The 27900-nt window shown below is 42.6% G+C and overlaps 1 protein-coding gene across 1 annotated transcript; it reads left to right on the plus strand.

Annotated features, from left to right (window-relative positions):
- Positions 1 to 2190: 2190 nt before the first annotated feature.
- LOC115466744 (keratin, type II cytoskeletal cochleal-like) lies at positions 2191 to 27900 on the plus strand. The gene is made up of 9 exons (XM_030198212.1): positions 2191 to 2950; positions 5946 to 6166; positions 13355 to 13415; positions 14349 to 14444; positions 15845 to 16009; positions 17973 to 18098; positions 21640 to 21860; positions 26283 to 26317; positions 26427 to 27900. The coding sequence occupies exons 1-9, from the start codon at positions 2291 to 2293 to the stop codon at positions 26798 to 26800; spliced, it is 1959 nt and encodes a 652-aa protein (XP_030054072.1). The 5' UTR covers positions 2191 to 2290; the 3' UTR covers positions 26801 to 27900.

Consider the following 27900-nt stretch of genomic DNA (forward strand, 5'->3'; position numbering starts at 1 on the left):
CTCTCATGCTTCCAAACAAGGACGTATTCAAAAAGACCTTTTTCTATTCTGTACCTATGGAAAAATCTTGGTTGGATGAAGCCCAGGTTCTCTAAACCAGTAATGTGCAGAGTTCTTAATTCACTGGCCGTTTCCTGGGTGTGAACAAAATCCTGTTTCTCACTTTACCAGATTCAGCCTGGACTCTTTCAGCATTCCAAGTAGGTGTTTCTTCTAAATGAGCCATGGCTAATCTTTAAATTTTGTCAACTGTTTTTCCCCCCAGTAAACCACACTACTTTCACATAATGTTTTGATTTCATCTGTAGTCTTGTTAAATATTAACTGACTAATCAGGGATGCCGGGGAGGGGGGGGGAATTCCCCGGGCCCGGGCCTCCAAGGGGGGCCTGATGCCAGGGTCTATCTCTCTCTCTCCTGCTCCTGACGGGACCAGGGTGATCGCATCCCAACAAGAGCAGGAGAGAGAAAACTCCGGTGCTGGGCCCTCTAATCCTGCCTCCTCTGAAACCCGTAGCTCTTGGCCTGGACCCCAGGCCAAGAAAAGTTAAGTGTTGGCCTTTCTCAAATTTTTTAAATAAAAGACATATGGGGTTAACTCCTAAGTTAACTGCATTAATCTTTTTCAGTATCAATGAGGAAGATGGTAGGAGCATTAGAGACAGAAATGGAATTTAAAGGTGAAAATACAGAGGAACTGAAACAAATCTCACCAAATCAACAAGCTACAAAGCAGCAGATCACCTGAACTAGACACACCACAGAATACTGAAAGAACTCAAAAATGAAATTGCAGATCTTCTATTAGCAATCTATAACCCATCATTACAATCATCTACAGTACCTGATCCTTAGAGACAATTTATAAAAAGGGTTTCAGGGTGATCCGGGAAACTACAGACTGGTGAATCTACTACTACTACTACTTATCATTTCTATAGTGCTACTAGACATACACAGCGCTTTACACTTGAACATGAAGAGACAGTCCCTGCTCGGCAGAGCTTACAATTTGATGTCAATGCCAAGCAAAATGGTAGAGACTGTTACAAAATAAAATATTATTGAACACATAGATAAACATGGTTTAGAGTGATATAATCAATATGGATTTAGCCCAAGGAAGTCCTGCCTCATCAATCTGCTACATATTTTGAAGGCATGAATAAGCATGTAGATAAAGGTAAGCCAGATGATGTAATATATGTAGTCCTTCATGAAAGGGTCCTAAAGAAATTAAAAAGCCATGGGATAGGAGGCAGTGTTCTGCTATGGATTGAAAACTGGTTTAAAGAAAACAGTAGTGAAATGGACAGTTCTCTCAATGGAAGAGAGTGAATAGTGGAGTACCACAGGGATCTGTACTGGGACTAGTGCTTTTCAACATATTTATAAATTATCTTGAAATGCGAATGTTAAGAGGTGAGCAAAGTTGCAGATGACACAAAATTAATCAAGTTGTAAAATCACATGCAGGCTGTGAGAAATTGCAGGATGACCTTGGGAGACTGGAAGAATGAGCATCCAAATGGCAAGTGAAATTTAGAGAACAATTCTATACACAAAGGAAGAGGCTAGTGAAGTACAGACATTCTAAAAGAAGGAAAAAAACACCAGAGGAGTTCGATATATAACAAATCATCAAATCTCTTTATAATCATAGGCTAAAAATCCTTCCTTTTTGCAATTATATTGTGCTTCCAAATGTTATATCTGAAATAACAAACAAAAAAAACCCCCTTATGTTGCATTTAATGCTGTGCTGTTGCTCCATGAACATTCAAGTCTGATGGTGGCCAGAACTTCATATTAACTGCTTCAGGGATAGTAGGTGTGGAGCAATAGTTAAAGTATTCATTTCAAGTGGTGCAATCAGCAGAAAAGAGGGAACTTAAATGAAATATTACTTAAAGCAAATACCTGAATATTATCAGTGCAATATTTTAAGACTCTGCTGTATACTAGAAGCTAAATAAAAGTGTTTCATACGACAAGAGCCTGCAAGCCAACAATTTTTTAATGTATTCAGTTTAATAGGTGTGTTTCAATTATGCTCCATGCAACAAGTTGGAAAGGAATGGTTGCTGCCAGGCATGCAAAAGTTGCCAAGTCAATGATTATACTAAATTGGTCTCCTCACTCCCATATGACCAAGCCCATCTGCTGAAACAGATAAAAGGAGAAAGCCTGGCTCTAAATATCAGAGGGGATCATTTTGATTCAGCCTCTCCTCTGCACCACAGATTTGCTAGCAACATTTCATCTTTCCTGCCTTCTTTCAGCCAAACACAATGCGTCGCAGTCAGCAATCATACAGTACATCTGGAGGAGTATCAATGGGGGGCAAAGGCTTTAGCAGTGTCTCTGTAGGGGGCATGGGAAGCGCAGGGGGCATGAGGAGTGGTGGAGGTGGTGGAGGTAGGGTCAGCTTCAGTTCAGCCTCTGTTTCTCATGTTGGAAGAAGTGGTGGAGGTTTGGGACGATCTCTGGGCTGCAGAAGTTTAGGGGGAACCAAGAGCATTTCCATTAGCACAGGCTATGCTCGAGGAGGAGGAGGAGGAGGAGGTTTTGGTGGTGGACATGCAAGTGGGATTATTTTTGGTGCTGGAGCAGGAGGTGCAGGATTTGGTGGGGGAGCAGGTGGTGCAGGATTTGGTGGGGGAGCAGGCGGTGTAGGATTTGGTGGTGGTGTAGGAGGTGGAGGATTTGGTGGTGCAGGAGGAGGAGGATTTGGTGGTGCAGGTTTTCCTGGTGGAGCAGGAGGTATGGGCATGGCAGGTGGCCCTGGATTTCCTGTCTGCCCTCCCGGTGGAATCCAACCCGTATCCATTAACCAAAGTCTCCTGACACCATTACACTTGGAAATTGACCCAGAGCTCCAGAAAGTACGAAAAGAGGAGAGGGAGCAGATCAAGACCCTCAACAACAAATTTGCCTCCTTCATTGACAAGGTAAGTGTTGGTTTTAGCTGTTCTAGCTTGTTTGGTTACTCTTTATTAAACTGGTGACTGAGGAAGCTTTCTGATTGAGTGAAAGTACTTCAAAATCATACATATGAATCCTTATCATTGTTCACCTGAGATCTGGTTTTCACTTTCCTATAATTGTAGATCCAAGAATGACAAAGCCCGATTGCTCAATATGCCAGAGGGGCAATTTTATAACTGTCTGCATTGGGATAAAGACCACTTTGCACTGGTTCTAAAATTCATATGCACTTGCAGTGAACCCAGCTTTATGAATGGTGCTTTTATGGATTAAAGTATGTCTAGATTTGAAAATGCAATCTACACATTATTTTTCCTTCCCTAACCTAAACAAACCTCTGAAATGCCCCCTCATAATGCAGTGAAAAGTTTGCTCATTGTTGAGCACTGCTTATTTTTTTAGCTTCAGCAGGGGAGGACAGTTTTCTCATGATGGATTTACGTGGGTAAAATTTGTTTTATTCAAGTGGAATTGGAAATTCTCTTCTTCATGATCAAAATGCCTTCACAGAACTTTCAACAGGTACTTTAATTCCAGTAGTCATGATGGTAGTCCAGATAAATATGCAAAGGACACCATAATGTGGTTGGTGATACATTTTTTATTGAACTGACCTTATATATTTGTGATTTCCTTTCAAGTGCCTTGCTCAGGTTAATGCAGAATGCCTGAGAAAAGATGTTGACTGAATATAGAATTGAATCATTGGTTGGGTTGGGTTGGGTTGATGTCGTAATCCAACTGAAAACTGACTTATGAACTTGAGAAACATCATCCTCTTCTTGTTTCGTGTTGGCCTCATGATAGAAGTATAGCCCTCAAAAGAAAAATTAAATGGATTCCAGCAAATTGTTTACTGATTATAATTTTTAAGTGGTTGTCTTAGAAAACCAACTGGCTGAAAGAAAATGGGGCAATTCCCTTCTCTTGTCACTTATCCACATTCTCCTTAGGTGTTTTCATTGTGGTTCAGCCATTATGGCAGGTTTGGCAGATCTGTGGAAGCTCTGGATTAATTAGAAAAGATACAGAGAAGAGCAACAAAACTGATAAAAAGGATGGGATGACTTCTTTAGGAATAAAGGTTAAAGAAACTACAGCTCTTCAGCTTGAAGAAGAGAATTCTGAGGGGAGATATTATAGAAGTTCATAAAATACTGAGTAGAGTGGAAATGGTAGATGTGAATCGCTTGTTTACTCTTTCCACAAATACAAAAACTAGAGGCATGCAATGAAGCTACTAAGTAGTAAATTTAAAACAAATTGCAGAAACTATTTCTTCACTCAATGTGCAATTAAGATCTGGAATTTGTTGGCAGAGAATGTGTTAAAAACAATTAGCTTAGCAGGGTTTAAAAAGGTTTTGGATAATTTCCTAAAAGAAAGTCTATAAGCCATTATTAAGATGGGAAAATCCACTGTTTATTTCTAGGATAAGCAGGATAACATCTGTTTTACTCTTTGGGATCTTACCAGGTACATGTGACCTGGATTGGCCACTGTTGGGAACAGGATATTGAGCTTGATGGGCCTTTGGTGTATCCAAACAGGGCAAGGCTTATGTTCTTAAGCTGTCTTTGAGTCTCTGTCATACTGTATTAGGGTGATGATTTAAAGGTAATTTTGCCAGGGTAATTTGTCAGGGTAATTTTGGTAGTTAGTTAAAGAATCATTGCAAAGTCCCTTATTTATTTATTTAATTTGATATACCACATTGGGCCTCAATGGGCAATCCAAGTGGTTTACAAGTTGAAAGGAAGAAAGAAGAAAAATTGGTGAAAAGAGGGGAAGATGGGGAAGGATGGGAGTGGGAAGGATGGGAGAGGAAGATATGAGGTTACTATAGAGTGGAACCAAATGATTCTATAAAAAGAAGGGTTTTGAGGGGGTCAAATCTCTGTCCAGATAAATCAAAGTCTACATAAAATGTATCCATATAAAGAAAAACAGTGCTAGATGCATTCCTGATGTTGTAGTTAAACTTTGGCCTGTCAGAGATGCCAGTTGTTATCAGCCAAAGTTACTTGGGCCTCTCTGGTTGGCCAACAGTTGACTTACGTTAACGAATTTGTCTAATTAATTTTAGATATCCCTCATTCTGGCTGATCTAGAGAAAATTAACTAAATTTGTCCAGCTTTGCCCAAACTAAAACTCTGGGAACACATGCAGTGTTTATGGGCACATGCCATCTTGTTGGCACAAATATTATACCAGTGTATTCAGCCACACAACTTTATAAGAGCCATTTTACAGGTGTTAAAGTTGCTTTGCACAAGGGAAATACTTTAAAAATGATCCATTTGTACATGTATATTGATGAAAAGATGAGACAGGTAGTTTTCAAAATATATGAGGCATTTGTTTGTGTGACAAATGAGCCCAAAGAAGTCATCACTTAAATGGTTAAGATATGACAAAAAAATAAAGGGGTCCTTTTACTAAGGCATGCTAACAGATTTAGTGCACGTTAAATACGATGCCCATTATATTCCTATTGACTTCTTAACATTTAGCACATTCTAAGGGCTCTGTTTGCTAATCCATGCTAGTGTTTTTAGTATGCACTAAAATTAGTGCAAGCTAATAACCTATTTGTTCCTATGGGTGACAGCGTTTAGCGTGGGCTAATCATTAGCTTGCACTAAAAATGCTAACGTGCCCTAAATCTATTAGCACGCATTAGTAAAATGACTCCAAAGTTAATAGAAAAAAAAAGAAATTGTAAAAGAGCACATTATCCTGTGTATGACCTTTGATAACTGCAGGAGGAATAAACACTGAAGATTCTGTGTCCTTCAGCCTTTGTTTCTGTTGTAATAAAATTAAAATCTATATCATAAACTTTGGTTTTGCTCAAGATCATTTATAAAACTGTATTCAGAAGGAATATCCCTTCACATTCAGAGTTTAAAAAATAAATTAAACAATGACATAACTTTTGTCTGTTGGGTTTTTAGGTCCGGTTCTTGGAGCAACAGAACCAGGTACTGGAGACCAAATGGAGCTTCTTGCGTGAACACACTACAAAAACTGGTACTAAAAGAAACAACATTGACCCCATGTTTGAGGCTTTTATCAGCACCCTCAGAAGGCGACTGGAAACCCTGAAGAATGAGAGGGGTCGACTGGAAGGAGATCTGAAGAACATGCAGGACCTTCTTGAAGACTTTAAGCACAAGTACGCTGAATTCTACCAAAGAACAAATGCTTCTTACCCAAGTAAACTAAAAATACACTACACAGCAACTATATGATGTTTTGTAACTGGGTGACAAATTGTGGGTCCTTTTACTAAGCCACAGGAAGCACTAACGTGTGCTTACCTTGCAGGAAAATGCACTACCTCAGGGTGTGCTCAGGTGTCTACGCACACTTCTCATGTTCTTTGGGGGTGGAGAGTGGGCGTGCCCAGCACTAATTAGTTACTGCAGCTACATTGCTATGTGCCTACCGATTAGCACATGGCATAGGAGCCCTTTCCATCTACTAAATAGGTGTCGGTAAGGCCTCACCTACTAAAAGCCACAGCACGTAGTCATTAATTGAGGAAATGAAAAATCAGCCAGTGCTAAAAGTGGCCTCAACAGAGCTTGGTAAAAGGGCCCCTAAGGAAGTTGTACATAAGAGAATATCTATACATATGCACACATACATTTGTACTCATTATTTGGGTGGCTACTTCTTCCACATATAATTGTGCGTAGACTTGTGGAAATACAAACGTTTGCACATTAATGTACGGTCCATTCTAACAGGGCTGTAGTGAGCTATGTGAAGGTGAAATGGCAACACAGGGTGGAAGGGAGGCAGAGGTGCCAAAATTGTGCCCCGTCCATTGCTTCCCCTGCATGGTCCAAATGGAGTGGGCGTGGCAGGACCGCATTGAACAAGGCACGTTTCCAGCTTGGGATGCTCCTGTACCATAACCCCATCCTTAAGAGCTCCCCTTCACATGTGGAGGAGTGGCTTTATGGGGCATTATGGCCACAGCAGTGGGCTAAAAATGAGGCAGCTAATATTTAATGCTAAAAAATACAGGGTCATGCATTTAAACATAAGAATAGTCATACTGGATCAGACCAATGGTCCTTCTAGCCCAGTATCCTGCTTCCAACAGTGGCCAAGCCAGGTCACAAGTACCTGGCAGAAACCCAATTTGTAGCAACATTCCATTCTACCAATCCCAGGGCAAGCAGTGGCTTCCCCCATGTCCATCTCAATAACAGACTATGGACTTTTCCTTCAGGAACTTGTTCAATGCTTTTTTAAACCCAGATACAGTAACCACTGCTACCACATCCTCCGGCAACAAGTTTCAGAGCTTAACTATTCTTTGAGTGAAAAAATATTTCCTCCTATTTGAAAAGTATTTCCATGTAATTTCATTGAGTGTTCCCTGGTCTTTGTACCTTTTGAAAAATTAATTCACTTTTACCCATTCTACACCACTCAGGATTTTGTAGACCTCAATCATATCCCTTCTCAGCCGTCTCTTTTCCAAGTTGAAGAGCTCTAACCTCTTTAGCTTTTTCTCATATGGGAGGCGTTCCATCCCCTTTATCATTTTGGTCACTCTTCTTGGAACCTTTTCTAATTCCGCTATATCTTATATGTGATGATCTTAAGGTGAACAAACAGGTAGAAAAGGCAACAGCAAAAGCCAGAAGCATACTTTGGTACACAGGGAGAAGAATAGCCAGCAGGAAAAAGGAGGTGATAATGCCTCTGTATAAGTCTCTGTTGAGATCTCATTTAGAATATTGTGTACAATTCTGGAAATTGCACTTTCAAAACATATAAACAGGATGGAGTCATTCCAGAGGGTGACTACTAAAATGGTCAGTGGTCTTCATCATTGTATGGGGACAGGCTTAAAGATCTTAATATATATATATATATATATTATTAAAAAACAGGCGGGAGAGGGAAGATATGATAGAGACATTTAAATACCTACGCAGAATAAATGCACAGGAGGCAAATTCCTTTCAATTGAAAGGAAGCTCTGAAATGATGTGGCATAGGATGAAGGAGAAAGAGAACAGATTCAGAATTAACCTGAGGAAATAATACTTCATGGAAAGGGTGGTGCAGGGCCGGTCAAACCCAGTAAGCGGGGTAAGCGCCGCAGGGGGGTGCCTGCCTTCAAGGGCACTGCTGCGGTACTGCGCCGCCATACCGCACCGCCCTTGGTGCTTTAAATTTTTAATTTACCTCCATTCCAGCAGCCGCATCATTTGAAAGCCCTGCCCCGTCTCTAGCCTTCCCTTCCTTCGTGAGTTCGTTCCGCAGTCCCACCTTCTGATGTCATTTCCTTGAGGGCGGGACTGCAGAACGAACTCACGAAGGGAGGGAAGGCTAGAGACGGGGCAAGGCTTTCAAATGATGCAGCTGCTGGAACGGAGGTAAATTAAAGATTTAAAGCACCAAGGGCGGCGGGGGATGGGGGCAATTTGGGCGAAGGAGAATCGCTGGACAGGGGCAGGGTGGGAGAAGAGAGAAAGGAGATGCTGGGGGGGGGGGGCGGGGGCGCGTGGGTGCCGGAGGGGGGGCGCGCGGGCGCCAACTCATCGTCTGCAGGGGGGCACCAGAGACCCTAGGACCGGCCCTGGGGTGGTTAATTCGTGGAATGGCCTTCTAGCGGAGGTGGCGGAATGAAGACTGTATCTGAATTCAAGAAAGCTTAGAACAAGTACGTAGGGTCTCTAAGGGAGAGGAAGGGATAGTAGAGAGTATGGATGGGCAGACTGGATAGGTTTTTATCTACCTTCAAATCCCACTGCAGCTTCTTGTGATCTTGGGCTGATCAATTAACTATCCATTGCCTCAGGTACAAACTTAGAAGTGCTGTCACTAAATGGTGTTAAACCCTTAATACATGGTTAGCACACAAAAACAGGCTATCACAAAATGTGTTAAACCATTTTGCAGTAAGTTCCCTGTTTCCCCACGCTGTGTTAGTGAATTTTAAAAATATTTTTGAGGGGTGTGTCATGGTTGGGGAACGGGCATGCAAAAATTATCCAGATAAGCACTGCGTACGACTGGTAGCGCTATAGAAATGATTTGTAGTAGTAGTAGTAGTAGATAAGCTCATTATTATTAATGTATGCTAACTTCACAACACAGAGTTAATGCTCTGATTATAGGGTGCACAAATGCACCTGAGAATGGAAATATAGAAAAGCCCTTTACAAACTTCTACTTTAAAACTGGGCTTAGCACATGAGAAAATCCCATATTAAAATGCATTAAGTTCAGATTTGAATGCATTTTATTAAAAGGGCCCCTTAGACAGTAAGACCTCTGAAGACAGGAAAATAGCTAGTGTACTTGAATGTAACCCATCTTGAGCTACAACTAAAATAAGGCATGTGCTAAATCTAAAATTGCTTCCCTTCTCTTTTGCACCTATTTGCTACATGTGGTGAGTAATTTTCAAAATCCCATTTCTGCACATAAATCCCCTAATTCTATGAAGCTGGGCACCCAAAGTTGCATTCAAACTTCAGAATTAGGTCAGTTGTGCTTGCAGCTTCATTTAATAATTGGCACCAGTGAGCACAGGGGGTCTCAACTCAGTCCGCATGAGATAGTTTGCACATACATGAGGTAGTGTATGCGAATGTATCTCATGCATATTCATTGTGGGTATGCTGAAAACCTGACTGGCTAGGTATTTTCCGAGGACTGGGTCCAGAACACTTGAGTTAGCAGTTATGTTTGCACTTGCTTGTTGTACAAGTTATACAGACTTCACGATGTCAAGCTGGGCATGAATATGGGAGGAGCATGGGAGTGCCAGGGGTGTGTCATGGGCATGTCGGGGGTGTGCCTGCAGTTAGGCAGGTAGGTTATACATAAGTACTCATGCCTAATGTTAGGTTTAATAGTTTAAAACATTTCATATACCAATCTGTTTTGTAATACAAGTCAGAGTACTTTACAATATTTAAAAAAATCCAATAAAAACCAAAAAGAACACCATAAAATACAGGATAGACTCAAATACACAGAACCCACATCCAATCCTTTACCCTCCTACAGCTCTTCCACCCCTACATGTTACCCAACCAAATCACAACAATCAGACCTACTTCACTCAAAAATTTTGAAGAGATACATTTTTAATTTGACTTTAAACTGCTTCAATGGTGCATAGATGGGGAATTATGCTAGTACTCTATGAGAGCAGGTCTGCACAGAGCTGCCATGATAAAATTCATGCTCAGAGTGCATCATTCCAGCACTTACAGTTCAGCACCATTTCTTGAATTTACCCCAATATGCTCACATATTCTACTTTCTAGGGGGATCATTTTATAAAGGTTATTCTGTGCTTATAGCTGAATTTATAAACAGAAAATGCATTTCACAAAACTGTGTGGCTGTCTATGTGCATACTTACACATGTATCAATAAACCACTTATTGGTGTTACTGGAGGCATAGTTTGGGCAAAGTGCGGAGCTATGATAAGCAAATGCATATAATTTAGAGAGGCCAAGTAGCAGGGGTGTAGCCAGACCTCGACGGGAGGGGTGGTCAGAGCCCAAGGTGGGGGGCACATGTTGACCTCCCACCGCCACTTCCGCCCCCCCCCCCCCCCCCCGCAGCTGCTACTGCCTCTCCACCGCCACCCTCTTGCCACCGCTTCCGCCCCAGCCACCGCTTTCCCCCTCACCGCCACTGCGAAGGCACCTTGGCTGGCGGGGGTCCCCAACCACTGCCAGCTAAAGCGTTTGTCCTGCGTTGGTCTCACATTGCCTGGCACCCTGCTCTGTTTACAGTCGCTGGGCACGCTCGTTTTAATGCCAATTAGTGCTGATAATTGGTTCTTAACATCCAATTATTGGCACAGATTAGCTTGTTAACCAATTAGGTTATGCACCATGTTATGGAATATGCTTTGATTTCCACGCAGAAATCTTGACGCTATATATAGAATCCAAGGGATAGTGGCTAACCAGCTATATCGTGTGATACAGCTGGTTAGCGCCGATATTCAGCACTGAGTTTAGCGGTTAAATAGGACCGCATAAATAGCAGTCCTATCTTTACCTGCTAGGAATTTAGGGGTCCTTTTTCAAAGCTGCGGTAAAAAGTGGTCTGTGGTAGTGTGGACACGGCTTTTGGGAGCACGCTGAGCCACCTTTTACCATGGCTGGGAAAAAGACCATTTTTTAATGGGCCAGGAAATGGGTGTGCGCAAAAATTAAAACTAGCATGTGCCTATTTACAGCCTGACCCCTTACTGCCAGCCATTGATTAGCAGGAAGAGCTCAGGCGCTACTCGCATGGTAACCATGCAGCGCATGCCAACATGGCTGTGCTGCCAATTACCGATTACATGCCAAACTCAGAATTAGTGCTGGGTGCATGCGCTATCCTTGCCAGTAGTGCCAATTTGGCACACGCTACCCATGCATTAGCCTTCCTGCGGCTTTGTAAAAGGGCCCCTTAATCGGTTAGCGCTGAATATCAGCTTAACTGGTTAAATTCTGGTGGCCACAAATGAAACCAAATATTCAATGTCGGTCAACGGAAGCGGCCTTCGCATTGAATATCCAGGGTCAGCGCTGACTGCGGCACTTAGGCGGGCCGCCTCCCACCAGCTGAATATCAGCCCCAGCCCCAGTGTCTACATAAAATAGCCCCAGAAAAGCTGCATAAATCACCACTAAAATGAAACCACAGACATTTACGCAAGCGTAGGCAGGTGTAACTGTTAGAGCATAAAGTACTCACAAATTTTATAGCATACCTGTAAGTGCTCCATCCAAAACTCACTACCAAACCTGCCTACTACAATCATTGTGTACAAATACACACACTCTTGTCATCACATATATTTGTATGCGTGGGGCCAGACGCACTGTACACTTATATACTCATACTTCTATAGAGGACGCACACACATTCATACCAATTTCAGGGGTCCTTTTACTAAGCTGTGGGAAAAAGGGCCCTGCGGTAGTGGCAGGGGCCCTTTTTTCTGCACACCAGGTCCCTTTTGTACAGCAGCAGCTAAAATGCACCCCCCAAAAAAAGCCACGTGGTAAGATAACCCTTACCGTGTGGCCATGCGGGGAGGAGCACTTATTGCCGCACATTGAAGTGGAGGTAATAGCTCCCATGCAAACCTGGCGGTAACCGGGCAGCATGCTGCGATGCCTGATTACCGCCAGGTTAGTGCCATGCTACAGAAAAAAATGTCCACAGCACTGGATATGGCACACGCTCCAGTCGGAACTACCACTGTTGGCCACGTTGGGCCGGCAGTAGTTCCGGTTTATCAAGCGATAAGCCCACATTGGGCTTATCACCACTTTGTAAAAGCCCCCTTAGAGCCTATGATGTCTTTATTAAAAGTAAAAAGAATTGACATCTTCTTGGCCTTTCTTGGTGCTCTGTGAGAGCAACTTTCAAAAAATTGGCCTAAATGTAGTGCCTGCAAGTACTTTTTTCTCACAAGCTTCACATCAGATTTCAAAGGGAAACATTTCCCTTTCATAATGATTCAGGAAAAGTCTGCACAGAAATCCTCACCAGCTATTAGTGAGAGTACTTTTCCTGACCAAACTGACTGCATAGTTTAGAAAATTCCTGTTTGAACTCCTGCTTCCAGGAATGCCTCCCTTGTGTGTGGATAAATGTATGCATGTGGATAGCAATTCAATAAAGGCACACCTATATTTAGACACTTAGGACCCCTTTTACTAAGCCACATAAGGCAGTACGTGCGCTCAACGTGCACCAATGTGGACTTACCACCCAACTACCACGTGGTTCTTGCGGTAATTTCATTTTTGGTGCGTGTCCGCTACGTGTGTCTGAATAACAATTTTTATTTTCAAACACGCATAGCAGTCACGTGCCAAGTGGCATCTGACGTACGTAGGTCCTTAACTCCCAAATTCTTTACTGCTAGGTCTATGGCTGGCGGTAAGGTCAGAGACCCAAAAGGGACGCGCGGCAATTTTGATTTTGCTGCATGCTCATTTTCGGCAAAAATTTTTAAAAGGCATTTTTTTGTAGGTGCGATGAAAAATAATTTTGTGTGTGCTCAAAACCCGCGCCTACACTACTGCAGGCCACTTTTTACCTCACCTTTGTAAAAGGACCCCTTAAATTTGTGAGCCAAGTTTCCAGTTGAAAATTTATCTTAAATTAGGAGCTGAAAAGAAAAATTTTAAAAAGACTACACAAGTCCCAGTGTTCTCATGGAAGTCTTTTGACAGATTTACTGTCCTGCTCTGGGATCATTCAGCGTTAATGTGGTGAAGCTGACAGGGTGCATTCTTTTATATTACCCCAGTTACTTCAGCTGACAATCTTAAGTTATTCTCTTGCTTTTAACTCAACAGATATGAAGATGAAATCAACAAGCGAACAACTGCAGAAAATGACTTTGTAGTGCTCAAGAAGGTAAGTGACACAGACACAGCCCACAAAGCCATGGAAAAGTGAACAGTTGAAGAACAGAACCTGACACATTTTCAAAATCTCTAATCTGTAGTAAACATCTAGAGGGGTTTTTATGTGGTGCATAGTTTCTTTTAATAAATATGTGTTCATCGTTTTTTAAACCTCAGTTATGCCACTTCACTTTCAGCTTTGACTTTGATCTAGAAGGAAGAGTCCTGTTTACGATGCTTTTTTCCTTCACCCTTGCCAATTTGGGGATTCTTTTGTGTGTTGATAGCCTCAGGGGGTTATTCTATGGTGAAGGTACTTATATTAAGGTGCCAGATACACATGTACACCATTAGAATACCAGCATATATATGTACATAGGTGTATATGCCAACTATGTCCCTATGTACTATTTTTGGTACTGTGTTGTACAGGGATTCTCATCCCAGGCCTTGGGACACACAAAGCCAGTCTGGTTTCCAAGATATCCACAATGAATATGCAAGAGCTAGATCTACATGCACTGCCTTCATTGTATGCAGATCTACCTCATGCATATTCATTGTAGGTATCCAGGGTGTGTCCTGAAGACTGGGCTGAGAACCCCTGGTGTAGTATGAGGATGGTGTGTAGTATGTAGCTAGAGTCTGAGGAGGGTGTGGACGGGGCACAAATTTACACACATAATTGCATGTATCTGTGCATGTATCTCTTGAGCATAGGCACACACATTTATGCTCACGTCTACATTATAAGCGCATATCTTAACTGCTAGATTAATAGTCTATAAAGGAATGTAACTGCTTACTTTGCTTTATAAACTGGGTTCCTATCAGTAGTCCAGTTATAGAATTATCATTTTGATGTTCTAGTAAACTGTTCCAGTGTTGCTTTCTGTAGTAGCCTTTGTATTAAATCTTATGTCATGATGTTGCCATTTTGCAGGACGTAGACAACGCCTACATGGGTAAGGTGGAGCTGGAGGTGAGGGTGGATACTTTGACTGACGAGATCAACTTCCTTAGAGCCCTATATGATGCGGTAATGGCCTTTTCCACTGTGTTAATCCAAAGAGAAATGTGCTTTTTCTTTTCAAGGAAGGAAAGCAAAGTTTGAAAAAAATTCAATATACTCAAAAGAGATTGAGGAGAAAATGATGACATGTGCATTTACGTCTACAAAAGGCTTGCTAAACAACTCAATGTCATGCAGCAGAATGACTGTTACAGCACTTCAATATCCAGCAGAAGAGAGCCTTGAATACAGTGCCCCAGTATTTATACTCCGCAGTCAGTGTTGCTTCAAAACACTGATGCGTTGTTTAAAATGGGCCACATCTGGATATTAAAACTGAATATCCAAGTATAAAACAGTTGCTGGAAGTTATCCAGGTCCTATTGATGTTCATGAAAGAAAAAAAGAAAAACCTCCGCAGAGACAAGAAAAGGTCCAAAAAACCCCAGCTGCAGTGGCCCAAGGAAGGAAGAAGAAAAACCAAGGGTTCATATAAACTTTTATTGAAGCAAGACCCGAAATGTGGCCGAGTAGGGTCATTCTTCACTAAGGGCCCTGTTTTCTAAGTTACGCTAGAAGCTCGCTAGCATTTTTAGCACACACTAAACATTAGCGCATGCTAACCATATAGATGCCTAAAATATTCCTATGGGCGTCTACACGGTTAGCACATGCTAAAAATGCTAGTGCACCTTAGTAAACAGGGCCCTATAAGGTTATGTGAACCCTTGGTTTTTCTTCTTCCTTCCTTGGACCACCGCTGCTGTTTTTTTGGACTGCCAGTGTTCATTACTGGTACCCAGATAACTTTCTGGACAAGTTAGGAAAATAGCTGCCCTACCTTGTTCAGATACTGGCACTTAACATCAGTGGTACCCAGGTAACTTCTGGCTCCGTCTTGGCTCCACCCCATACCACTCCAGTACAATCCAGATAGTGCTGGGCAGTCAGTAATGCCGGTGAAAATCAATGGCTGGCCCCACTAAGAGGCACTTATGTGGGAACGAGCTGCCCCTACCTGGGTGAGTGCCACTGAATATCAACCTGAGTGACTTTGTGAAGCAGATACATATCCACAAAAAAGTGAACAGAAAGCAGTACCTCATTTGGCTTTAAAGTGAACTAAAGTTTGAATACAGTTATAGTTAATTGGATTTAATATTCCATCTTTCTTCACACTGGATAGCATTGTAGATTACAAAGCAAATAAAACATTTTAAAAAGGAGAAAGGAACTCCATCATATAAAGATCAGAAAGGCAGAGGTAAAAACAAGACAAACAGATTACAAGCAAAAGTGAAAAATTACAAATTCTCTTTTTTCCTAGTTTTTAGGGGGTGTAGCCTTTCATTTTTACTGAAAGCAGCGTATTAGAAAAACACTTTTACACATAAAGCGCTGTTAACTGATGTATGTATAATTTACAGGAGCTGCAGGAGGTCCAAGGACAGCTCTCAGACACCTCCGTCATCCTGTCTATGGACAATAACCGAGACCTGGACCTGAGTGGTCTCATTGCTGAAGTGAAAGCTCAGTATGAGGATATTGCCGCCAGGAGCAAAGCTGAAGCCGAGGGTGTTTTTGAAACCAAGGTTAGTGATGATCAAGTAAGAAGGTAGGCTTGACTATACTCACCAGGCCCAGGCAGCACTAATCCATTTACCCCCAGATTCCATATATGGTGCTGAAAGTTGCATGCTGACTTTAGGGCACCGATGATTGCAATTAATTGGTTTCATTGGCAGTTGTACGTACATCTTGCTGCGTGCTAATCTATAAAGATCCACATACAACTTTTATAGTGCGTATCTGCAAGGGGACATGATCGGGGGGCATGTTTTTTTTTTTTTGTTACATTTGTACCCCGCACTTTTTCCCACTCATGGCAGGCTCAATGCGGCAGGCAATGGAGGGTTAAGTGACTTGCCCAGAGTCACAAGGAGCTGCCTGTGCCGGGAATTGAACTCAGTTCCTCAGTTCCAAAGTCCACCACCATTCCCAAAACTTGAGTGCAGAATTATAGAATTAGGTCAATCAACGCTTAAGATAGGCGCCGGCATTTACACCTGCTTTTAAAAGGCATAGCCCCAGGCACAATAGTTAGGCATGGACCTTCATCTAAGTGAGATCCCATAAAGCATGCGTCCCCTTTATAGAGTCACATTTTTTGGGATGTAGAATTTTGAGCATAATTTACAGAATTCCTTTCCTAATAACATTGACTATCATGTCTGACTGCCTCGGTTTTATCCAGTTAGTGCTGTTGCAGTCCTGGAGCGGAGCTGGAAGTTCTTTAGAAAATGCTGGTATTCAGGCAAGATGGGACAGATAAATAGCTGTTCTAACCTCCCCAAATAGTTATCCAAGGACCAGCACTTCCAGTGGCTTCTGTGTACCTGGATATTCAGCACTGAATACCCAGGTATCGTAAAACACATGGCAGCCAGAGTTTAAAGAAACTGCCGACCGGCTGACCACCACAGATTTAATATTACTCCCAGTAAGAACAATTTTCAATGACTTTTGACTGGGAAAATAATGATTCACCTAGGTAATGTGGCTCACCGAAAACTGCCTCCCTCAATTCAGTTAAAATTATGTGCAGGGTTCCACAGCGCTTGCATATATAGCTAGTTAGTAAAAGAAATTATCAATATTGACATTTCACATGCTACTTATCGATTATTTCTTTTACCAACGGTCTTTCTAAAGACCAGCTCATGCTCTTTTCTCCAGAAGCATCATCAATGATAAATGTGATTATCAGATATACGTATCAAGACTCCTGAGGCAGGCATGCATGTGCCGAAACATGGTTCCATGTCGAGTCAGCTTAATTAAACATCCATATTTCCATTCCGACGTCCTGAGTCTGTTCTTGAAGAGCCTGATCCAGTTTCCACTCCTTGTTGTTTGATTCTAAGTACCAGCAATTACATGTTCAAAACCTCGAGCAATATCATTTTTTTAATGTGATACTGTTTCACACATGGAGGGTAATGTTAAAAAGGATGTTCCTCAAACACAGCCTGTTTTAAATATGGAAAAGGCCTTTTATGAAATTGACCTGAGATATACATGCATATAAGTATGTACTCTGACAAGACAGCGTGTACTTATTTGTGTGTCATGTGCAGGCATTCCTGGGGGGCATAGTTTGGATGGAGGCGGGATAAAGTTGTAATGTATAAAATACATGCACACATGAGGAGTGCACACACACACATTTACCCCTGCTTTGAAGCAGGCGTAGATGTGTACATCACTTTGCACAATATTGGGGCTGGATTTGGTCATTTATGTTGTCTTTACATAATAGACACCTTTATGGACTAAGATATAGATTTCCTGTAATGAAATCAGGCCCTATATGTGTATTTCTTGTATTCTTCCACATGTTGTACAAAAGGCTCTACGTTCAGCAAGGGGAAATTACTGGGGAAATTTTGCTCATCCAGACTTGGGCATCACTCCTTCTACTGAAGCAAGCTATGAAAATTGGTCTTTATGTGCCTTGGTGACTTTTTGAGTTTACTTGTGTTGTGATAATTACAGTTCCAACAGCTCCAGCAGGCTGCCGGCCAACATGGGGACACCTTGAGGAACTCCAAGACTGAGATTTCTGACCTGAATCGCCAGATGCAGAGAATGAAGGCTGAAATAGAAAGTGCGAAAAAGCAGGTATGAGTAGAATGCTGCACTGTGAGCATAGCATGCAATTCTATTAAGATAACACCTACATTCAGACACCTACTGCCCGATATTCAATGCTATAATGCTATTTAACTGGCCAGGAACTGCTCCTGGACTGTTAAATAATCTTAAAGGAAAGGGATGATATACCACCGTTCTGTGGTTATAATCAAAGCAGTTTACCTATTATATACAAGTACTTATTTTGCACCTGGGGGAATGGAGCATTAAGTGATGTGCACAGAGTCAAAAAAAAGCTGCAGTGGGAATCAAACCCAGTTCTGCAGGATCAAAATCCACTGCACTAATCACTAGGCTACTCCTCAAGTCAGCTAAGTACTCCTATTCAGCATGAGATAGCTGGCTATCTTGGGTGAATACTAGCATTTAGTGGCTAGCCCAGTCACTGGCTAAGCCGCATGACATAGCTAGTTAGCATCAATATTTATTGGCTGACCGGCTAAGTTTAGCGGCGAGATAGACCTGCATAAATAGCAGGTCCATCTTTGGTCACTATAACTTAGCCAAGAAACCCCCCAGAAATTAAGTGCCAGTCGCTGGATACAGCCCAGCATTGAATTTCTGGGTCCATTGTCAACCGCAGGAGATAGCTGGGCTCAGGGGCGTAGCTACGGGTGGGCCTGGGTGGAATCTTGGCTGAGGCCCGCCCAAACGACGACGACTGGAACGGCGACTTTTACCCGAAGTCGCAACGACAAAAGGGCAGGCAGCGCTGCGGTAGTAAAAGCAACAAGGAGACTGGTTCGACTCTCCGTCCTTCACTTCCCTCCCTCTGCGTGTCGCCCAAAAGGAAATGACGTCAGAGGAAGGCGGGACGCAGAGGGAGGGAATTGAAGGATGGAGAGTCGAACCAGTCGACTTGTTGCTTTTACTACTGCAGCGCTGCCTGCCCATTCGTCGCTGCGACTTCGGGAGTAGAATGGAACGGAAGTTGGCTGGGAGATGCTGTGAAGGGGGAGGGGGGAGATGCTGGATAGAAGGGGGAAGGGGATGGACAGAAACAGGATGGGCAGGGGAGAGAGGAGAATTGCTGGACAACAGGGATGGATGGAGGGGAAAGGGGAGAGAGGAAATTTGCTGGAGATGGATGGAGGAGAGGGCGGGGGAGAATGGAGAGTTGCTGGACGGAGCGGAGGGCAGGGGAAAGAGGAGAATTGCTGGACATGGATGGATGGAGGGGGGTCAGGGGAGACAGGAGAATTGCTGAACATGGATGGATGAATGGAGGGGGCAGGGGACAGAGGACATTTGCTAGATAGGGGAGAATGGAGCGTTGCTTGACGAATGAATGGAGGGAGGGGAGAGAAGTCAGGAAGGAGGTGCACATGGATAGAGGGGATGGAAGAGATAGAAATGCTGGACATGGATGGAGTGGAGGGCAGGGAAGAGAGGAGAAATGTTGGACAAGGATGGAGGTAAGGAAAGACAAAGGAAGGAGATGCACATGGATGGAGGGGAAGGGAGAGAGGAGAAATTATGGACATGGATGGAGGGGAGAGAAGACAGTGGAAGTAGATGCACATGGATGGAGGGGAGTGAGGAGAAATGCTGGATATGGATGGAGGGGAAACTGCTGAGTTTAAGGGCTGGTTTGGAACATGTTGAGGGCAGATACTGAAACTCGAGGAAGGATAGGGGCAGGGCTACAGATGGTAGACAGGATGCATAAGGACACAGGAGGATGGTGAGTGAAAAAATATCAAATGGAAAGAAGACACTGCGTAAAACAGAAGACACTGGGACCAAAGCGAATAGATCAGACAACAAAGGTAGAAAAAAGTATTTTATTCAGAATTTATTAATTTGAATATGTCATCTTTTGGAAATGTGCATCTGTGATATGTTGCATGTAAGTTTAAATTTTTCTGGTATTGCTGCATGCTGAGTCTGACTTCTTGAGTTAACTTTCCAGTTCAGTATTTTGCCTTCATATTTTTTGATTTCTAGTTCCTTGTGTCATGTCTGTTGTGTCATGTGTTTTTCAAGTGTGATCAAGGTGCAGTATTCTGCTAGCATGTAGTATTCGCAGCCCTTTTTGTTTTGCTTTTTTTCACGAGGTAGTGTATTGGTGTTTTAGAGCCTAGTGTAATTACAGTTCTGCCTTTTCAAGCATAAGGTTGTAGCTCATCTTGTCCTTGGAATTAGTGCTGTTATGGTTTTAAAGATATGAGTGTGTTTTTGCACAAGTTTGTGTATAGCATTTTGCAGTGGAGAGATTGTGGGATAATGTAATTATATTTAAAAATATTAATTTTTCCATTAAGTATGTATGTGGTTATACTGATGCTGGGCAGCTGTTGGGCAGACTACTTAGAAATCCATCATCAAGTGAATTCTTAGGCATTATTTTGTAGGATCCCAAGAGACACTACTCATACTTATATAGACAGTGCGTGCCCACCCATATTAGCTCTGGGCCCACCCAAAATCTCAGGTCTGGCTACGCCACTGGCTGGGAATTAGCTGGGAATTAGCTGGGATCCGTCCCGCGGTCTGAATATCAGCCCCAAAGAATTCATTTAAATAACCAGAATACTGGCATGCTATTCAAGAGGCTGGAGTGAACAACTGCAACTCCAATAGTTGGGAAGTAGGACCTGTGCCATGCAGTCTTCTATGGCCTGTGCCCTAAAATTAGCAGGGAGAGACAGAAGTTAAGTATACCAGTGTTTAACCATGAAGAAATAGAACCTGTACTGAGTGCCAGATTCAACTCTGGCCACCCTGAGGGGCAGACTGGATGGGCCATGCAGGTCTTTCTCTGCCGACATTTACTGTGCTACTATGTATGCACATAAGCTATAGGGGCTGATATTCAGACCATGGGACGGATCCCAGCTAATTCCCATGGTTGGCAGTTAGCCCGGATATTCAATATCGGGCCGTTACCAGTGACCACCACTGAATATCCGATTTATTTTTAAGCCGGTTTAAAGTTAACCAGTTAAGTCAGTATTGAAGATAGCCAGCTAAATTTAAACCAGCTAAAGGTATACCAGCTGTTTAAGCGGCCCAATGTGGCCACTTACAATAGCCGGAAGTGAATTGAATATTTGGGAATAACTGACTATACCACGCAATATAGTCAGTTATCTCCTAGGCACTATCTAGGGATATTCAGCGAGGTATAACCGGCTATCCCTCATTGAATATCACTGGATAGCTGCTTAAGTGCCATTTAACCGGCCGGGTGCCATTCATGTCCAGTTAAATGGTTTTGAATATCAGGGGGATATAAGCCAATATTACAGTTACATGCAATTCTATAAGACAGCACCTAAATGTAATGGTACATAGTTTGAAGGAGTGTATACACACAGGTGGAGTCTAGGTGGAGTATGGGTTGGGTGCACTGCTACATGCATAACTTACATAATACTGTAAGTTGTGTGTTTATCTGTAGAATCAATGCAGAAGAATTTACACCAGTTCTACAGCTGGCATAACTGCTCATGCCTAAAAGACAGAAACAGAGAACCAGCTAGACTCTTTGCATTTGTTTTTATAGATCGCCAAACTACAGGGTGCCATCGCTGAGGCTGAAGAGCGTGGTGAGCGAGCGTTGAACGATGCCAGACAAAAATTGGCCGAACTGGAGGCTGCCCTACAGAAGGCCAAGGAAGAAATGGCTCGTCAACTGAAGGAATACCAGGACCTGATGAATGTCAAGCTTTCCTTGGACATTGAGATTGCCACCTACAGGACCCTGCTGGAAGGAGAGGAAAGCAGGTTGGTGTAGCTCTACATGTGAAATATAATTTCAACAAAATTTGAGCAAATTCCATCACACGTTATCAGTAATATCAACAGAGATCAACTAAATGTGAGCAAATGATCACATTTAACTGGGTTTCAATGTTTTAGGAAACGATACATAACAATTATTATGCTTGTTGCAATTTCCTGCTGGAGTACTGAATGAAATGAAAATGAGAAGCAACAGTTCAACACTGAGGAGCAGCCACAATTCACAGCTTGGTGCCCACGTTTTCTGAGCTCCTATCATGACTTTGCTGGCTCTCAACTATCTTTTCATCCCCTAACCACCAGCTCTAGTTTCTAGTGTATCCCTAATGAATATGTATTTAGAGAATAATTTTATAATAGACCCCTAATATGTGCAATAATATATGCGCATCATTTATACCCATTTCCAAAGTGCCCATGCATATTTACCATCTTTTAACTTAATTTAGTTTAATACGTAACATAGTAACATAGTAGATGATGGCAGAAAAAGACCTGCACGGTCCATCCAGTCTGCCCTACAAGACAACTCATATGTGCTACTTTTTGTGTATACCCTACTTTGATTTGTACCTGTGCTCAGGGATTGATAGCCCACCTTATCCCACATAGTCCACAGCAGATAAAAATCAATAACAAAAATACAAAAAGCAAATATAAATGAATAACTGATAAATAACAAAAATGCTATAAATCAAATATTAATGAACAGTTTACTAATGATCAGATCATCATAATAATTAAAAGTAGCAATATAATCATAAGCTTTAAAAGTAAAAAAAGACAAGAAGACGAATATACAGAACCTGTAAAAACAATTGCTTAAATAAAGCAGTGTTAAGAAAGCAATAATGTAAAACATAAGAATAATAATTAATTCTCTTTATATCAATAGGTAAGCTATTCCACTCTAAGGCCACCTGATAAGAGAAAGGCTTACCAAACGATTTTTTTTAGATTGAATATATATGACTGAAGGGAACCCTAAGGAATCCTTTTACAAAGTTGTGATAAAAACTGACCTTAGTATGCCCTTAGGTGGGTCTTTCCTCGTTGTCTTTTAACGCTGCCGGAAAATGACTGATTTTCCCAAATTAACGACTATGCGCTGATGTTGTTATTAGCACACGGCCTTTACCAAACATTAGTATGTGACCTTTTACCGCCACCTATTTTGTAGATGGTAAGGGTTGATGAGACAGGACTGCTAAGCGATACAGCTGAGCAGGGGGCAAGACTGCCACCCCCCTACCTGGGCTGCTGCAGCACCACTTCCCCCCCCCCCCCCCCCACATACACATTCGGGTCGCCCGCTCTCTTACCTTCTGTGTCTGACTGCTCTTGTGTGCTGGGACTCCGCTCCATGGATAAATCCTTCTTATCTGTTCCCTTCTCCACTACTGCCAACTCCAGACTTCGCGCCTTCTGTCTCGCTGCACCCTACGCCTGGAATAAACTTCCTCAGCCCCTACGTCTTGCCCCATCCTTGGCCACCTTTAAATCTAGACTGAAAGCCCACCTCTTTAACATTGGTTTTGACTCGTAACCACTTGTAACCACTCGCCTTCACCTACCCTCCTCTCTTCCTTCCCGTTCACATTAATTGACTTGATTTGCTTACTTTATTTATTTTTTGTCTATTAGATTGTAAGCTCTTTGAGCAGGGACTGTCTTTCTTCTATGTTTGTGCAGCGCTGCATACGCCTTGTAGCGCTATAGAAATGCTAAATAGTAGTAGTAGTAGTAGTAATGATAGAATTAATGCGATATCCTAGGCCACCCAGGTTATCATCTGGGTCCCAACCAACATGCAGGAGCAGGAGAGAGACAGACCCGGAAGAAGCTTGCCGTTGCTGTCCCCCTCCCTTGGAGGCCGGGCCCTGGGAATTTTGTCCTCCCTGCCCCCCTTCTCGGCGGCCCTGTCATGTGCTCATCAGTTAGTGCATGGCAATGTAGATGTCCTAATTGATTAATGCAGAAATGTCCACTCTCCACCCCTGAGACATGCCCCCTCCCATAAAAATTAAAAATGTTTAGTGTGTGGTTTGCACACACACATTGGGAACTTACTGTGGGATATCTCAGTGCATATATGGGAAATTCTATAATATGGATGCCAAAAGTTAGACGGCGCATCCCTACCTAAGTGATTCTGCAACTATGCGCATATCTCCAATAGCATGTAGTTTGCAGATGGGTGTACACATGGACGGAGTCTGGTAGAGTGTGGGCGGGGTGCACATGTACACACATACCGGGAAATTCTATAAATGGCACCTAAAATTAGGCATTCATGCTGCACCCAACTTTCAGCACGGGCATGCACTCTAACAGATGCACGGTACCGAAATGGGGCTGAAATGGCAGATCAATGCGAAAATACACTTATGCATCCAGTTATAGGAAAGCGCTTAAGTGTGTCCATGTGCAGCTGCAAAGGGGGTGTTCCCATGGGAGGGGCATGGGCGGGTCAATGACATTCTGTAAATTTGTGCGCAGTATTATAGAATACTGTGTATGAGCGCCCACTCTTGTGCCAGGATGTTCACCTGGTTTCATTTAATGTAAATACACACGCCCAAAGTGCAGCGTGAAAATCGGTGACCAATGCTACTCTATAAAGAGCACTTTCCAGGAGCTGCCTTTATAAAATAGCGCTGGGTGCTATTTACTGAATCCCGTCCATAATTTATAGAATACTACTGTGACCGGTGAAAAAATATAGCCAGACAAAAGGATGAAACACAAACTTAAGTATTTATTAAAGAGGTTCTCGGGCCTGTTACTTCACGGGGCCCAAGACATAGGGTGGGAACCCCTCTACACTCCAGCAACAGAGTCTTAGGCAGGCCTCCGGATGCAGGCCAAACACAGTCTACGGCTGCTGAGATTGTCACACCTCAAACACAGCCATCAAGTTCTCAGGTACCTCCCCGAGGTCCAGGTCTGGCTCCTGCCAGACTGCAAAATAAACTTGCAGAACTCAATTTTAAAAAGTACAGTGGCTTACCTCAGCCAGGTCCAGTTATGAAATGGATGCTTCAGCAGCACTATGAGAACTCACATCTTTCCTCCCTGGGTTTCTTTAACTTCTGCCGGACCCTGTCTTTTGTACTCCCCCCCCCCCCCCCCCCCCCCCCCGGTGTGAGTTCCGCCCCTCCCAGCTCATCTCCTTCTGGGGTGGGTCTGGTGTTCTTAAGGTGATCCAGGCTATTGGAAGAACAGTTATTAAGGTAGCCCAGGCTATTAGAGAGACTTTTCTTAAGGGAGAAGGGCAGTGTTCTATAGACCCCTCACAACTACAAACTCCATGCATATCTCTGGTATTTAGGGGCCCTTTTACTAAAGGGTTAGTATGCAGCAGTGGGCTTGCTCATGCCAGTACGGAACTACCGCTGAGCTACTGCAGGAGTCTGGTGGTATTTCCCACCCTCAGCGCACACCATTTCCAGCACTACAGAAATATTTTAGATTTTTGTAGAGCCGGAACTTAACTGGTGGTAATCAGGCAGCACTGAATACCACCCAGTTACTGCCGGGTTAGCCCAGGAGCTCCTATAGCCATCTCAATGGGTGGCGGTAAATGTTCCCCACAGAAAGAGCCATTCGGTAAGTGGTTCATACTTACCGCATGGCCATTTCTTTTCATTAAAAATGAACAGCCTTTTACCCGCTGCAGTAAAATGAGGCCTCAGCGTGCATCAATAACACAAGTTCACGCTAGTGCAAGTCCCCTTTTACCGCAGCTTAGTAAAAGGGCCCCTTAGGTTGCAGAATTTACACCAGTGTACGGCTGGCGTAAGTTCTCTTGCCTAAGTTATAGGCACATATCTTCCTGGTTATGCTAATATTCTGTATAGGAAAATAGGCATCTACTTTCTTTATAGAATAGGCTCCAAGTATGCACTCTCTGGGGACCTCACTGGAGGTGCCCTGATAAATGAATTCCCCTCTAAGGGGGCAAGAGAGAAAATATTTTAAGCAGGTGACATGTTCACATAAATACACAACTTGAATAGTGACCACTTAATGACTGTAAACATGGTTAGGTCAGGGGAATGGCAAATATGCTTGAGGATTTCATTTTGAAAATCCTGAGTAGACTATTGCAGCTGCTTCAAGGTAAATACAATGTCCACAGAGAATAAAGAACCCACACTCACTTATCAGGGGGAGTTTCTGTTTGAAACAGGCTTGAGGGTTCTTTTTTTTGTAGCTCAAGTCATTTTTGATATTTTTACTTTGGCAGTATCAAAATAATTACAAGACAATCATTAATTTCTCACATTGAAACTTTTTCAACAAGGCAAAATTCAATGACCATGAAGAGCTTATTTCGGTCCCTAACCTCAGCAACTACACCCATATTCTAATTTACCTACACTATTTATTTTCCTTTTACAGGATGGCTGGAGAGATTACCAATGAAGTTAGCATTTGTAAGTATCCAGACTGTTTCATCATGTCCTTTAAAGCAATAAAAAAACTTTTGAAGTCAAGCCAAGTATTTGTGTTGGAATAAACATTACTGTATATTTTCTCTTTCAGCTGTGGTCAGTAGCCAGACTTCAGTTAGCTCTGGTGGCGCAGGCGGATTCGGCGCTGGTGGCGCAGGTGGATTCGGCGCTGGTGGCGCAGGCGGATTCGGCGCTGGTGGTGGAGGTGGATTCGGTGTTGGCGGTGGTGCAGGTGGATACATGGCTGGTGGTGGAGGTGGATTAGGCGGAGGTGTTGGCGGTGGATATGGCACTGGTGGAGGTGGTGGATTCGGCGCTGGAAGCGGAGGTGGATTCGTTTCTGGAGGAAGCAGTTTCAGTTCTTCAAGTAGAGGAGGTGGAGGAGGTAGAAGTTCTGGAGTGGCAATCGTATCAACAACATCTTCAAGTTCTTCAAGCAAGAAATATATTAAACCAAATGTCTGAGTCTTCACGTCTTGTTTTGAAGAAATGTTTGACCACCTGTTGACAGGAGCAGCACTTCTCATCTATCTCCTTATGGTCTACATCATACGAACAATATCTTAACTTCTAGCTCTTTCAAGCAATGCCTTACCATATTGACATCTGTTCGTACTTTGAGTTTTGATGGCCTTTACATTAATTTGAAATGATAGTGAAGAAAGTTTGTACATTTTTAAACAATAGTCACCATTTCCCTCTTCTAAGGTGTTACTTTCAGGTCCTGGACTGATGTGGTCTTCTACAACTTTGGCTCCATCATTCTAAGTGCCAAGTATGTGTACTTTCTTTCTGCTGTTGCTGTCAGTAGGTAGTAACTGTGTTATTGACATTATACTTAGGGACAACTTTACTAAGGATCTTTATTTGCAAACATAAAATGGGAGCAACTCATTTGCAAACCTGGATATTTGCGTCATGCTTTTCCATTTACACTTTTTACTCCCTCCCCGTATTTGTACATTTAGCACTGGAAACAATAGGCTATCAATAGGCTAAAGCTAGACTAGTTAAGTCTTTAAACACCTGACTTGCTAAGATGTTTCACTCACAAATCCAGAACATGAGATACTCCTTAGGAAGCCCAATTTTGACTACCACTGTTCACGCTTGATTGCTTTCTGTAGGTTTCATCAATGATCGAACAGTTAGGCTACCGATGTCCTTTCATGAAGAACTTTTTCTTACTTGCCTTTGTGCCCCTTGAATGCTCAATGTGTAAAGTACCACAGAACAACCAACTGAATACTTCCATATGAAGAAACATTTCTGTCTCTTCAGTGCTGAAAAACACAAATTTTCCCTGGATATTGAGTTGCATATTGAGCAATGTTTAAATTTGGTACAGTAAAAAAATTAGAAGTCTTTGCTCAGGATATGTTGACGATGAATTGGTGTGTATGTTGTGTTTGTAATTCTAAGCATGCCTGTAGTTTTTCCCTAATGTACTTAAAGCAGAAGTTATTGCATTGTGATGAATGGATCCTGTTGCTTGTTCTTTGTGCTCATGTTTGAAGCATTTTCACTTTGTGGGGTATTTCCAATAAACAGCAACTTAACATTCA

The sequence above is a fragment of the Microcaecilia unicolor genome, chromosome 3, assembly GCF_901765095.1.
Source record: "Microcaecilia unicolor chromosome 3, aMicUni1.1, whole genome shotgun sequence".
Taxonomy (NCBI): domain Eukaryota; kingdom Metazoa; phylum Chordata; class Amphibia; order Gymnophiona; family Siphonopidae; genus Microcaecilia; species Microcaecilia unicolor.